The sequence below is a fragment of the Ovis aries genome, chromosome 19, assembly GCF_016772045.2.
Source record: "Ovis aries strain OAR_USU_Benz2616 breed Rambouillet chromosome 19, ARS-UI_Ramb_v3.0, whole genome shotgun sequence".
Lineage (NCBI taxonomy): Eukaryota > Metazoa > Chordata > Mammalia > Artiodactyla > Bovidae > Ovis > Ovis aries.
This window is the reverse complement of record NC_056072.1, coordinates 44,818,579-44,832,258: the sequence shown is the minus strand read 5'-3', so window position 1 is coordinate 44,832,258 and position 13,680 is coordinate 44,818,579. Positions and strand designations below refer to the sequence as shown.

Below are 13,680 nucleotides of genomic sequence, written 5' to 3'. Positions count from 1 at the left end.
CTGCATATGGATGTTCAAAATGTGCCCAATGATATGCAACACACTTTGAAAACACTAAAACTTCCAGTTAAGACCACCCTCAAAACTATTGCTCTATTCCAAACACAGAGCAGCAATAGAGAAAATAAAAGAATATGACACTTGTACAATCATTATAAACTTTGCCAGTACTGACAAAATAAACCACAGAGCAACTCTCATGGTATTAAACTATTTTTTACTCTTCCAAATATTTACTGAGCATCTTGCAGGCAGTATTTGAGGTCTGGAAATACTGGTGGAATGTATTGGTTAGGTTAAAAAGTACTTTATTAAAATTACTATTGTTAGGTTCTGTATACACACACACACACACACACATATATATATATAACTCTTGCACAAAAAAATGTAAAATATTATGTTTATGTGGTCACTTGTGTTTGGGAATACTTTCTGTGATAAGTTTTCTTGGTAGAAATAGAATGTATAATCTGTAGAGTCAGAATTAGAAATGCCTGCAACAGCAAAATCGTGGCTCAGCCAGCCCAACTGGAGACAAGTGCGTATTAAAGAGAAGGAGGCCATATGGTGTTGAGAGAGGAGGGACTAGGGTGGAGATTCGAAGTTTCGGCAATGATTATATAGGGGAGGTTTGAGCTGTTAGTAAAAGGTTTATGAGCTCAAGAACTTCTAGGTCAGACTTTGCCTTGGTGGATTCCTGCTGGCCTAGGGACAACTTGGATAAATAAATGAAGAGACCAAGAATTCATGTTGCCTTGCCCTCTTCCTCCCTGCACCCCTCCCCCGAGAGCATGGAGGGAAGCCCAGGCCCAGTGTCCTGAGGGCTTTACTTGTCCTGGGTTAGTAGCAACTGTGGTCCCCAACGACTTCAGTGTTCCACCTTGCTTTCAAAGACAGGCAAGCTGCCCAAGGGTTTTAGTATAGGAAATCAACAAGCATGGCAGCAGAACATATATCCCTTCCCTTCAAACATCTTAGAGTACAATTAAACTAAAGACTCCTAACTCTCTCTTTAGGATCAGCCAAGAAAACATTAAGGAGCGTGAATATAGGAGGATCCTAGCACATAAACCTGCTTTTTCTTTAATGAGATCAGTAGTATTTTGGGTATTTGATTACTAAAACCTTCATATGGAACAGTATGTTCTCTGTGGAAAAAGCTAGAGAACAAGGTAAACTATTGCTACATCAAACAATGTCTTATCAAATCAACCTGTATCCAAAAGCATCAGAGGACACTAGTGAGTAATGCTTGTATTTGAGCCAATACTTCAGCTCACATTAGCCTGTCGGTTGTAGTTCTTGGGCAATGGTTCTGGTCTTCCAAATAAGCTGAGATCATAATCTTTGTGTTGTTGTTTCCTGCCAGGCAAAGAAGTGGTTTCACCCTCAGCCTTTTCCAGACCACCAAAAGACAACGAGACACTAAAGCAACCTGACTCTGCCCATGTGCGACTCCTGCCAATTCTAAATCTCCCCAAACAATAGGCTAAACAAGGCCAGTATTCTAGGAGATGAGGTTTATATGAGGTCCAACACCTCTGCCTGAGAATGAATCATAAAACCACTAACACTCCATTCCCCAGCATTACACCATTCAGCCCCAACTGGGTTGAATCGTGCAAAATGAAAAGGGAATCGGGAACACACTGAACTTAAAATCTCAAGTACATTTTAAATCCTGTTTCAGATTCATTTAAATTAACAGAGGTCAGGCGACTTCTTTTTTCAAGTTGGGTTATTCTTACTGGTTTAATACCAAAATGAGTTAGCCACATTTTTCCACTTAAAAAAAAAAATAAAATAAAATACCCTGACAGGGGAACAAACATTCTAAAACTCAGTAGAGATTGTGGAAGCAGCTTACAACAAACTCTGCCTTCTAGAATAACCGATGGAGGAAATTAACCAGTTTTTTGGTCGTGGGAAACTATATGTATATTATTACTTATTTTATAGGTCACAAATTAAAAGCACAATTTGTATTTTCTAGCGCAGTGTTTTTCCAAACTGTTTTACAAAGAACAACAGTGCAACAAGACAAAAGCAAATCAAGTCAATTTGAGAGGCTCTACCTTCCCCAGTCCTCTTCTTGGAAATCACTGCTGTAAGCTCTACAGAATTCAACATTTTCCCAAGTTCATTTAGCCCTGCAGCCCTTTTCCTCTCAAAACATATATCAATAGTCCACAAAATGGTCGTACTGTGGAGGGTACTTTCGGAAAGATTCTTCTATAACAGGAATATAAGAAATGGTGTAAGAGCGGAGACTCTGGAAGCAGCCTAACTCAAATATCAGCTTGTTAGCTGTGGGAACTTGGGCTAGACTTTTTATGTCACTTGTTCTTCCGTCTCCCCAGGCAAAAAGGGGAAAGCAGCAAATGGCCATACCTCCTAGACATGGGCCTTGCCATCTAACTGGAACAGGTTTCTGAGAGCCTTACATGGCTGCTTCCTTTTTGTCACTGAAGTTCACAATGTCACCTCCTCCAACAAGCCCTCCCTGACTATCCAGTATGAAGTTGACCCCACTCAGTGCCCTAGTACTTCACCCTCTTCTTTTCCTCCTGATACTTTTCTGTCTAACTGTTTTTTAAACTGCTGTTTCACCCCAATAAAATATTATCACCATTAAGTCAAGTTTTATCAGTTAACATTACTCTATCCCCAAACAGATTCTCAATAAGCAGTCACAAAATGGATGGGTGGGTGGATGAATAGATGAATGAACAAATAAGGTGGTTGTGAGAATTAATTGTGAATCAAGGTCGAACATTCTTCACAGTGCCCAACACATATGCATCTATCCAGATGTTGCTATAAGAACATGTGATGAACCATGAGTGGTTAATGGATTCATAATTATAATTCTCGCACTATTTAACTTACCTCTTCCTGCTGTATAGTAGGTAAACATTTCATGGCATTTATTCAGAGGTGTGTTGGTAAATAGGCTCTCAGGGATGGCGCCAAAGGGGCAGTAGACCCTGAGAGTAGCATTTGCTGACTTCCATGGCGTCAATATTCCCACCAAAACCAATTTCAAACTACCAAAATTACTGGAAATATACTAAATGGCTCTCAGAAGCCAGTAACCTCTTTCTCTTGGGAAAAGTCCTTTCAGGCCTCAAAATCTTATTCAACTCCAAGTTTTAAATGAGAATTTTTTTTTTAACAGACACCTTTTTCACATTCTCCATTCTTGATGAGCCAAGATAAGGGTTATCCACTGACTTTGGTCTGACGCTCAAGGAAAACAGCTGGATGTGTTGCCTGCATTTTCTGTACCACTCCCTGCGAGCTTGTGGACTAATGTTTAAGGTTTTAAGCATGACATATATTCATGCCAGATCATTACAAGGACCAACTAATCCCATAAAACATAAATCAAATGGTCTTTAGATTCATTTAAATGAAGATATCCTAAAAGAATCAAGCCACCATCAAGGCACCATTAAATACCACCAGTGAGCAGAATCTGTCAAGAGAAGACTGACTACCTGATCCCAAGATCCCAACATGGTCAATGAGGCAGATGGGGATTTCTCTGGTATCACAGCCTTGCTGTACAGGAAATATGACCCCCTGGCACCCAAAATAAAGCAGCAGTTTTTTTAAACTATAGCAATCTACTAATCTTTTCAAGGTCATCAGGAAAGACCCTGATGCTGGAAAAAACTGAGGGCAGGAGGAGAAGGGGATGACAGAGGACAAGATGGTTGGATGGCATCACCAACTCAATGGACATGAGTTTGCACAAGCTTTGGGAGTTGGTGAAGGACAGGGAGCTGGCAGGCTGCAGTCCATGGGGTCTCAAAGAGTCAGACACGACTGAGCAACTATACAACAACAATCTACCAACCACAGTTTGGAGATAACACAATCAAAATTTCAAAATCCACAGACATTCTACATGAAATAACATGGCAGTAATCACTGCTTCTCCTCTATAAATTAAATGGAAAGTCTATAGTGTAAGCCAGGAAGAGATTCTTTACACAGCAATAGATAGCTAATACAGTGGAACAGAAACTAATTCACCCAAAATTCAGCAGCTTAAAAACATACATTTATTATCTCACAGTTTATGTGGAACAGGAATTTGAGCACATCTCAGCTGAGTCTCTCAGAAAGTTGCAATCAAGTTGTCAGCCTGTTATCTCATTGAAAGAATCAACTGGAGGAGATCCACTTCCAAGCTTACTAAGTGATGGCTGGCATTTCTCAGTTCTTTGTGGCTTTCGAGTGAGGGTCTCAATTCCTTACTGGGTGTCAGCTGGAGACTACCTGGAGGTTCCTTACCACACAAGCCTCTGCCACGTGGCAACTTGCTTCAAAATGTCACGCAAGTGTATGTTCCTCAGTTCTTTGTCTCGTCACAACAAAGATTTGGAATGACAGACATTAAAGCCCCCTCGGCATGTCACAGCTCTCAGATCTTGGATAGACTGTGTTACAGCTCTCAGGTCTCAAATGGACCATGTTATAGCTCTTAGACAAATCAGTGTTACAGCTCAGTGTTACAGCTCTATTTTATTTAGAAGTTAGCAGGTAAATCCATCTTCGAGGCGTGAGGCCACGTCAATGCAAAGACACAAGGAGAAGAATGCCCCAGTGCACAGGGGAGAGACAGCGAGCTAGCTTTGGCTCCTCTATTTATATGTTTATCTCTCCCTGGGCCTGTCCTGTGTAAATTGGACCAGCCAGGAGTATTGTTTGTTTTACCTGAGGTCCTCACTCCGGTCCTCAGACCTTCTTTTGTTCTATTTTCGCGGGCTTTTCCCTTCCTTGTCTTTTAGCCACCGCCATTTTGGACTCCTTTTCCCTATTCTACCTCCCTAACAAAAGCATGCCAGCTGAGATGGCAACAGACTGCACGAACAACATGGAAGGAAGAGTCTTACTAGTAATCTATTAATCTAGTAATTACTAGTAATCTAATCATAGAAGTAATATTGGCATCCCACTACCTTTGTCATTCCATTGTTTAGGATCAAGTCACTAAGTTCAGCCTAAACTCAAAGAGAGGAGATTACATAAAGATATGAATTCCAATAGGTATGGATATAGGGGCCATCTTAGAAGTCTTCCCACCACATTCACACTCTTGGAATATGAATGGGAAGACCAAGCCCAACAAAACATATCTTTAAGTATCTAATGTGAAGCCAAGCTATCTGACTTCCCAAACATGTAGCTAGGGTCTCATGAGAACAAAAGCAAGGAGAGTAAGCATAGACGATATTAAATCCAAAGACACAAAAGTCTACTCAAATGTTGTAAGCAAATACAATCTAATATCAGAGAAAACCACTGGGAGCAGCTGCATTACCAAGTTCCAACATGAAAGCCATGCTTTCTGAGCAATCAAACAAATGACTCACTGGAAGGACTGCCCATCCAGAAAGATACATAATGCCAAGAAATCTAGTTTGGTTTGAAAAAAAATGTCTTTTTGAATTTTTATTTATGGCTGCAGAATATTTTGAAAATATACTTAATGCCATTTCACTGCTTCCTGTTTTCTATGAGATGTGTGTCACAGCATTTTATTTGCCTACATGGTACTTTTGAGATTCACATCCATCACAGTATCAAGGAATTGCTATAAAAATGTCAAACCTTGGAGGTCACCCACATTCTTTCTAAGATCTATCCAACTGCATATTCTCAGATATCGGAGCATCCCAATATTCAATGGTAGTGGCAAGCCAACAAGGCTGCCTCTGATAAACTTCAAATGATTTAATTCACCAAGTGCAAAATGGACACTCAGAAAACCAGGAACACTCTGTCCTACATGAATGTAAATGTAGGCAAAGATTAAACGTTCAAATTGGTATGCACATTTTTCCATTGTTTCCAGAAATATCCTTAGGCTTTACTTTCTAACAATCCCACACCAAATTTAGCTATGAAGCATTTAAGTTCATTGTTTTGCTAATCACCTATTCATTTTGCTCCTTTAAAAAGAGGATATTTAATAAATATCTAAACCTTAAACACTACTGTATTTAAAAGACCTTGAAACAATGGCCATCTGTAGGAAAGCAGCCGTAAATGACCTTGATGTGTGCTGCACACACTTGGATCCTGAATACGTGTTCAATAATGGAACACACGTGTAGTAGGCAAAGAGGGGGAAAAAAAAAAGACTAATGCCAAATTCCAGTTTAAAGGTGATAAGTAGACAGGAAGGTTATAAAACAGATGACAAGGGGAATTTTGTCAAGGCTATAGATAATGTCCAACCTCTGATAATAACTCGGTAACATATTTAACACATTTTAACTTGTAAAATATGACTTTAGAGAAATAAACTGAATGTCCTTACCTCTCTAAGATGTATGTTTTCCTTCTCTTTCTGGTCTAAAATCACTTCCAAGTGGCTGACTTGAGACTCAGCCTCTGCCATCCGACGTGTCCGTTCATTGTCATCCTCAAGACTTTTGGACGGCAAACCTTTACTCTGCAACATCTCAAGAAGCTTTTTAATTGACTCATCTCGGGCATTGAGGGTCTGTTTCTGTGTTTCAATTCTCAGCTCCATTTCCTCCAAGGTCTTCCTCAACAGGAACAGCTCCTTAGCCTGTCTGTCATGCTCAGCTTGGAGCCGCCGGAAGTTCTCCTCCGTCAGTTCAATGGTGAAGTGCTCTGCTCCTCGGTTGCCACTCTCTTGCTGCAGGAGGTGGTTGAGGTCTCTCTGGGTTCGCAGCTCATCTTGCAGGGCCTGGATTGTCAACTGAAGGTGCTATGATGAGAAAGACGGAGCAAGAGAGGAGAAAGAAGAGGGAAAAAAGTCAATGAACATGCCAAACGCTATTTACTGCTATCACACTATGAAGATGGAATGTTAATCATGAGGTCCAGAGGGGCCAGCTGTTAGGTTCTCCAAGGTGACTTCAGAAGCAAGGGACAGCACATGGAGAAGGGGAGTTAATTCAATGATGCTTTCTGAATGTCTTAAGAGAAAGGTACACATACACAGGAACAGTGTATTAGTGTCAGTTACAAGGTAAATCACACATCTACAGAGTTGTAACTTAGGAGTGGAAAGGTTAGAGGGAAACTTTCACAAACACACCTTCTTTACACCCACAATGCTCCAGACTCAGTATTCCTTGTTTCCTAAGGTTTCTTTATTCTACTATCCGTCACTTTCTGTGGTAAGTGTATGTCCATTTAAAAATAAAAATGATAGCATCCACTACAAGTAGACATAAACAAGGACTTTATTTTTACAAATAAAGCTGTGAACAGATTTAGTAAACAGGATTACTGCATCTGCAAGCAAAAGGGGACAAATACAGACAGACAGACACACTCAGACACACAAGGAGGTGAGGCTGTGCAGAGCAAAACAAACAAGCGGCAAAGAGTGGACAAACCTTGGTTCTTCTGGCATCCAGTAACTGAACAGCATGGGAAATGAAAGAAAAATGAAGCAAAAATCAACACAAAGAAAAGTCCAGGGCAAGCAAAGGATATTTAACAGAAAGAACTTGATCAACATAAAGTGCCTTCACAGAGAAGAAAAAAAGAAAATCAGTTTCTTATTATAGCAGACCCATAAGCTACATAGAATTTATAGCACTGATGCTTCATAAACGTGATTTTAAGAAATAAAAAAATAAGCTTATTCCACCTCTAATTTTCCTAAATCTCACTGACCCAGGAACCCAATATCTTGGTTGCTATTACCAGAGAGGAAAGCACAACACTCCAGAGCTACCCACGTATCATCCCATGTCACCATTTTAAGCAAAATCAGAGTGGAAGCGCCAGAGAAACAAAATTACATGAAGACAGGTGGTGAATTCAGCAACAGTTTCCCAAGAGGGGCAACCTCAGACTGATCAGTCCAGGCAGCCATAAGCCGAAGGCATTTTTGTCCTAGGAAGTAACCCAGGGACTTCCAAAACACAGTCACTCATCCACTCAAACACATCCTCCTGATACAGACCTGACACAATGCTAAGCACGGAAATCATTATGAATGCAAGGCATAGGTCCTGCCTAAAGGGAATTCACAGGATTGTAAGGCATGGATAATAAAATCATGTGACTAAGTTACATAAATACTGGGGAAGTCCACATTGGTAAATCCTTCTGCATTCCCATAGCTGATATCCAGAGAGGTTGGGATTTTTCTGAGTGGGGCCTGTACCCAGAAGCTAGCACCAAGTGATGTGTTTATCAAACTCTTTGCTGGTATCCAGGTCAACTTTTCACTTAGAAACATCCAGTGAGAGATTCCTGCCTACTGTCTCGTTTGTATGTCACAGCATCTCCCAGGGTTGCAAATGCAGAGTAAGCAACTCTGCATTATGTATTTAATGACAGTGATTATAAATTTTTTAAAAATATAACTCACCCCTGTAAAGTAAAATTAAATTTCAGTGCTTTTTAGTACATTTACAAAGTTGTACAACCATAAACAGATAAATTTTAGAACATTTTCATCATCCCCAAAAGAAATCCTCTACCCTTTAGAAGTCACTCCCCATCTTCCTCCGTATCCTCAGGCCCTAGCAACCGCCAATACTTTCTGCCTTTATGGATGTGCCTGTTCTGGGCATTCCACACCAGTGGGATCATCTTGTTTTCAGAGTTCATCCATGTTGTAGCATATATCATGCTACATTTGATAGATGAATATCCATATAGGGACATACTACACGGTATCATCCAGTCAATTTATACACCAATATTCCTAGCATCATCATTCATAGTAGCCAAAAAGTGGAAACAACCTAAATATCAGTCAATTGATGATGAGTATATAAAATGTGGTATATGCATAAAATGGAGTATTATTTAGTCGTATAAAGTATGAAGTACTGGTGGACACTGTAACATGGATGAATCTTAAAAACTATATGCCACACGAAAGAAGCCAGTTATAAAACGCCACATGTTACATGGTTACACTGACAGGAAATATCCATAATAAGCAAATCCACTGGCAGAAAACAAATTGGTGATTGTCAGGCGAGATTGTGGGGGAGACGGAGGATGTCTGTTAAAGCAGCATGTCTTCTTGGGGGGGGTGATGAAAATCAGCCCTTGAAAGATGTTTGTTTTTGAGGGGTGTTTCTTTTAGGGGTGATGAAAATTCTGGAATTAGCCGTTTGGTTGAACAACTTTATGAATATACTAAAAACCAATGAATTTTACGTTAGATGGATAAACTGCATGGTACATAAATTATATCTCAATAAAGCTGTCATAAAAATTGTGAAGAAGGACTACAAGGCAATGTGCCCTTCGTCCACCAGCCCACCAGCCCTAAACCACACCAAAACAAAGTACACCGGAGTATCGACAGTGTTTGGCCCATTGAGGCTGCTGCCAAGCCTCTTGAGAATATGCAACTGTCTTCAAGCCATTTAAACATTCCTGACAAGGGCAAATCTTCATCCTCTTAAAGCGGCTTGGATTTCTGGAATGACCAAAGTTTACTTGGAGACAAATACAATGAATCACGATGATCATACCAGAAATTATCTTTTCTGAGAGTGACCAAAATAAGGTTAGCTTTCTTATGTAGTTCATAAACTAGTCAGAAGGGAATTCCAAAAAAAATGCCAAAATGCTCTGAGCAAAGACAGCAGCACTGAAAGATAACCCTGTTAAGGCTGCTGCCCCTTTGGATGGGCAAGTTGTCTAGTGCCCTGATCCTTTGCTTCCAAACCTGCAAAATGGGACTAATCACAATGCTTACCTCAGAGTTCCTGTGAGGAATAACTAAGGTAATGCATCAAGTGCCAGGCCTGAGAATGAAGGGAGAAAAGAAGTGTAGTAGACAAGGGAAGTAGCAAAGAAAAATAAGGAGAGAGGAATGAAGGGGGAAAAAAATCAATCCATTTATCCATTCAATATGCATTTACCCAGTGTCTTCCTCATACCCATGAAATATCCAAAAAAAAAAAAAAGAGAGAGAGAGAGAGAGAGAAAACAAAGAAAAAGAAGTGGTCCTTGCTCCCAATCCATGTGGACGCATAAACTAAGAGCAGCAATATGACAGAAGTCACAGCCAGGTGGCTAGAAATGCAGGGAGGGTGTAACCCAAGCTAGAGAAATGTAAGAAAACACAAGAGCTACCCACACTAAGAGGTACCACTGAGCTATGTCTTGAAGAATAAATGAGAGCCAATCCTAGGAAGAATGAAGGAAAGAGCAGAGAAAGTATAAAAGCCCAGAGGCAAAGACAGACTAGATCTATTAAGGAACAGTAATGGCAAAAATCTTTATAGCCCTTCCAAAGTCCAGGTACCATTCTAAGCATTTTTCATCTTCACAAACACCCAGTGAGACAGGGCATTTGATGAATGACAACATGCAGACACAAAGTGGTTAAGTAACCTGCACTAAGCTACCCAGCTAGGTAAGCGCCACAGTCAGGTGTTCATCCACCTGGAAGTCTGACCCCAACATCTTGCATGAACCAGTATACTACTTGAACTCTGAACTGGTATAAACGCTTCTCCAGGGGGTCTTCCCAACCTAGGGATTGAACCCAGGTCTCCTACATTGCAGGCCGATTCTTTATCATCTGAGCTATCAGGGAAGCCCAAATACACTTCAGATGGCTGAAAAAGAAAAAGGAGTGGTGAGAGCAGACAAGGCAGGCAATTATGACAGCTCTAACAATTCTCAAAATAGCCACTCTAACCAAGCAATTCCTCACTCTGAGGTTGTCACAAGGATGTATCTCTAGGTTGTACATTAAGAAAATTTACTTTTCAGGTAATCATTTTATTAGTCACTGAATGACTTCAGCATTGACCAAACACAATCTGATAATCTATAATTCCATGTTTAAAAATGTCTCAAACCTATTTTTCATTTAGTTTTTATTCTCTTTTTTAAAAGTTTATTTTTTTAAAGGTGGAAAATTGCTTTACAAGTTTGTGTTGGTTTCTGCTGTACAAAGATAATCAACCATAATTACATATATATACACATATATATAGGCTAGGGGATGCTGCTGTGACAAAAGCACAAAAACCCACACTCTGGAAGATGAATCCATCTGACATCCTGATGGCATGGAATCAGAATTCTTAGAGCTCACAGAGGCCTTAAAGATTAGCTTGTTAACTTCATCTTACAAATGAGAAAATCAGATCCACAAAGGTTAAATGACAGGCCCAAGAGCACACAACCATACTGCAAAAGCCAGAATCTTGGTTTCTGGGATCCTGGATTCCAAGAATACCAGAGTGGGTTGCCATCCCCTACTCCAGGGGATCTGCCTGACCCAAGGATCAAACCCTGGTCTCCTCCACTGAAGACAAGTTCAGTTAAAAAAAAAAAAAAAAAAACCTTCTAAAAGATTCAGTTCAGTTCAGTTGCTCAGTTGTGTCCGACTCTTTGCGACCCCATGAATCACAGCACGCCAGGCCTCCCTGTCCATCACCAACTCCCGGAGTTCACTCAGACTCATGTCCATCGAGTCCGTGATGCCATCCAGCCATCTCATCCTCTGTCGTCCCCTTCTCCTCCTGCCCCCAATCCCTCCCAGCATCAGAGTCTTTTCCAATGAGTCAACTCTGTGCATGAGGTGGCCAAAGTACTGGAGTTTCAGCTTTAGCATCATTCCTTCCAAAGAAATCCCAGGGCTGATCTCCTTAAAAATGGACTGGTTGGATATCCTTGCAGTCCAAGGGACTCTCAAGAGTCTTCTCCAACACCACAGTTCAAAAGCATCAATTCTTCAGCACTCAGCCTTCTTCATAGTCCAACTCTCACATTCATACATGACTACTGGAAAAACCATAGCCTTGACTAGACGGACCTTAGCCGGCAAAGTAATATCTCTGCTTTTGAATATGCTATCTAGGTTGGTCATAACTTTTCTTCCAAGGAGTAAGCGTCTTTTAATTTCATGGCTGCAGTCACCATCTGCAGTGATTTTGGAGCCCCCCCCAAAATAAAGTGTGACACTGTTTCCACTGTTTCCCCATCTATTTCCCATGAAGTGATGGGACCGCATGCCATGATCTTTGTTTTCTGAATGTTGAGCTTTAAGCCAACTTTTTCACTCTCTTCTTTCACTTTCATCAAGAGGCTTTTAGTTCCTCTTCACTTTCTGCCATAAGGGTAGTGTCATCTGCATATCTGAGGTTATTGATATTTCTCCGGCAATCTTGAAAAGAGTAAGATATATGAATACAAGTCAAAACTCTAGCAAAGCCAAAGCACTTTTTCAAAGGTGCTTTGATACAACACTTTTTTCTTGTTGTTCAGTTGCTCAGCAGTGTCTGACTCTTTGCGAGCCTGTGGACTGTGACCTGCCAGGCTCTTGTGTCCAGGGAATTTTCCAGGCAAGAACACTGGAATGGGTTGCCATGTTTTCCCCCAGGGATCTTCCTGGACCAGGGATTGAACCCATGTCTCCTGCATTGGCAGACAGATTCTTGATCACTGAGGCACCAGGGAAGCTCTCTCTAAGGATTAAAAATTTTAAAATGCACAGTTTTCAATCTCCCCACTTCTATAATTACTTTACTCTTTCACATTGAATCATCTCCCACTTCTCAACCATGAAAGCACATTTAAATCTCACTGGATCAATAATCAAAGGCATGCATTTCAGTTTGTAACCTATATCAGGGAACTATAAACCAGCAACTTGTTAGGATGTGTCCAGGAGCCATCTCTTTGGAATTTCTCAGTCATCACTGTGGTGTCAACTCCCTAAAGCCTCAACCACTCTTCCTGCTGCTTCCATTTGACTGCATATTAGGAGAGAGAAGCCCTTCCAATATCCACCTGCATGGGAATGGGACATTGCCAGGTGATCCAACCTCATTCCTGCTGCTACTGCTGCTGCTAAGTCACTTCAGTCGTGTCCGACTCTGTGCAACCCCATAGACGGCAGCCCACCAGGCTCCCCCGCCCCTGGGATTCTCCAGGCAAGAACACTGGAGTGGGTTGCCGTTTCCTTCTCCACCTCATTCCTGGGTGCCAATCAAATTTCTATCAACTTGGCACTTAGAACACAAGTATAATAGGTGGCAAAATAGGTAATTCTCTTCAAGCACAGAAGTGAGTCTATGGTTGGATGAGTATTCAGAAAGCTTTTTACTCCCCACCCTGATTGTGGGATCATCCTCCAGTTGTCCTCAAGGAATCAAAGCTAAGAAGGCAAACTCCCTTATCCACAGCTGACCACCGAGGACATCAAAGAAAGTAAAGCAGCTGTGACAGCAGACATCCAGGCTTCTCTCTGAGTCACTCTGCTAGGAGCTCAAACAGAACGCACATTTACCCTGATACCTGGCCTTTAACCCAGTTCTTTTCAATCTTTTCTCCCCACACTTAATTACATACTTTGAACTCTATCCTGGACAGTAAAGGCTAACCCCTTTACTGACTCACTGGAAAAGATTGAAGGCAGGAGGAGAAGGGGACAACACAGGATGAGATGGATGGATGGCATCACCAATTCAATGGACATGAGTTTGAGCAAGCTTCGGGAGTTGGTGATGGACAGGGAAGCCTGGTGGGCTGCAGTCCATGGGGTCGCAAAGAGTCGGACACAACTGAGCAACTGAACTGAAAGGCTAACCCCAAATCCAGTACACAGAAGGAAAAAAGCTTAAAATTGTTGGTCTGGCCATTAAACATAGGTAAATGGAATGGGAACCAAAGAGATGAGCTTGTGCACTT

The 13,680-nt window shown here is 41.1% G+C and overlaps 1 protein-coding gene across 9 annotated transcripts in view; it reads right to left on the bottom strand.

Annotated features, from left to right (window-relative positions):
• The window catches only part of ERC2 (ELKS/RAB6-interacting/CAST family member 2), a 1,001,656-nt gene that overhangs the window by 813,570 nt on the left and 174,406 nt on the right, over window positions 1-13,680 (bottom strand). For 6 of the 9 annotated variants that reach the window (XM_060402360.1, XM_060402362.1, XM_060402364.1 and 3 more), the window contains exons 3-4: window positions 7,392-7,415; window positions 6,338-6,754 (exon numbers count right to left, since the gene is read on the bottom strand). In XM_060402360.1, coding sequence (XP_060258343.1) covers window positions 6,338-6,754; window positions 7,392-7,415 — 441 coding nt within the window. The remainder of the gene's footprint in view (window positions 1-6,337; window positions 6,755-7,391; window positions 7,416-13,680) is intronic. The other 3 variants (XM_060402361.1, XM_060402363.1, XM_060402366.1) reach the window with 1 other exon arrangement.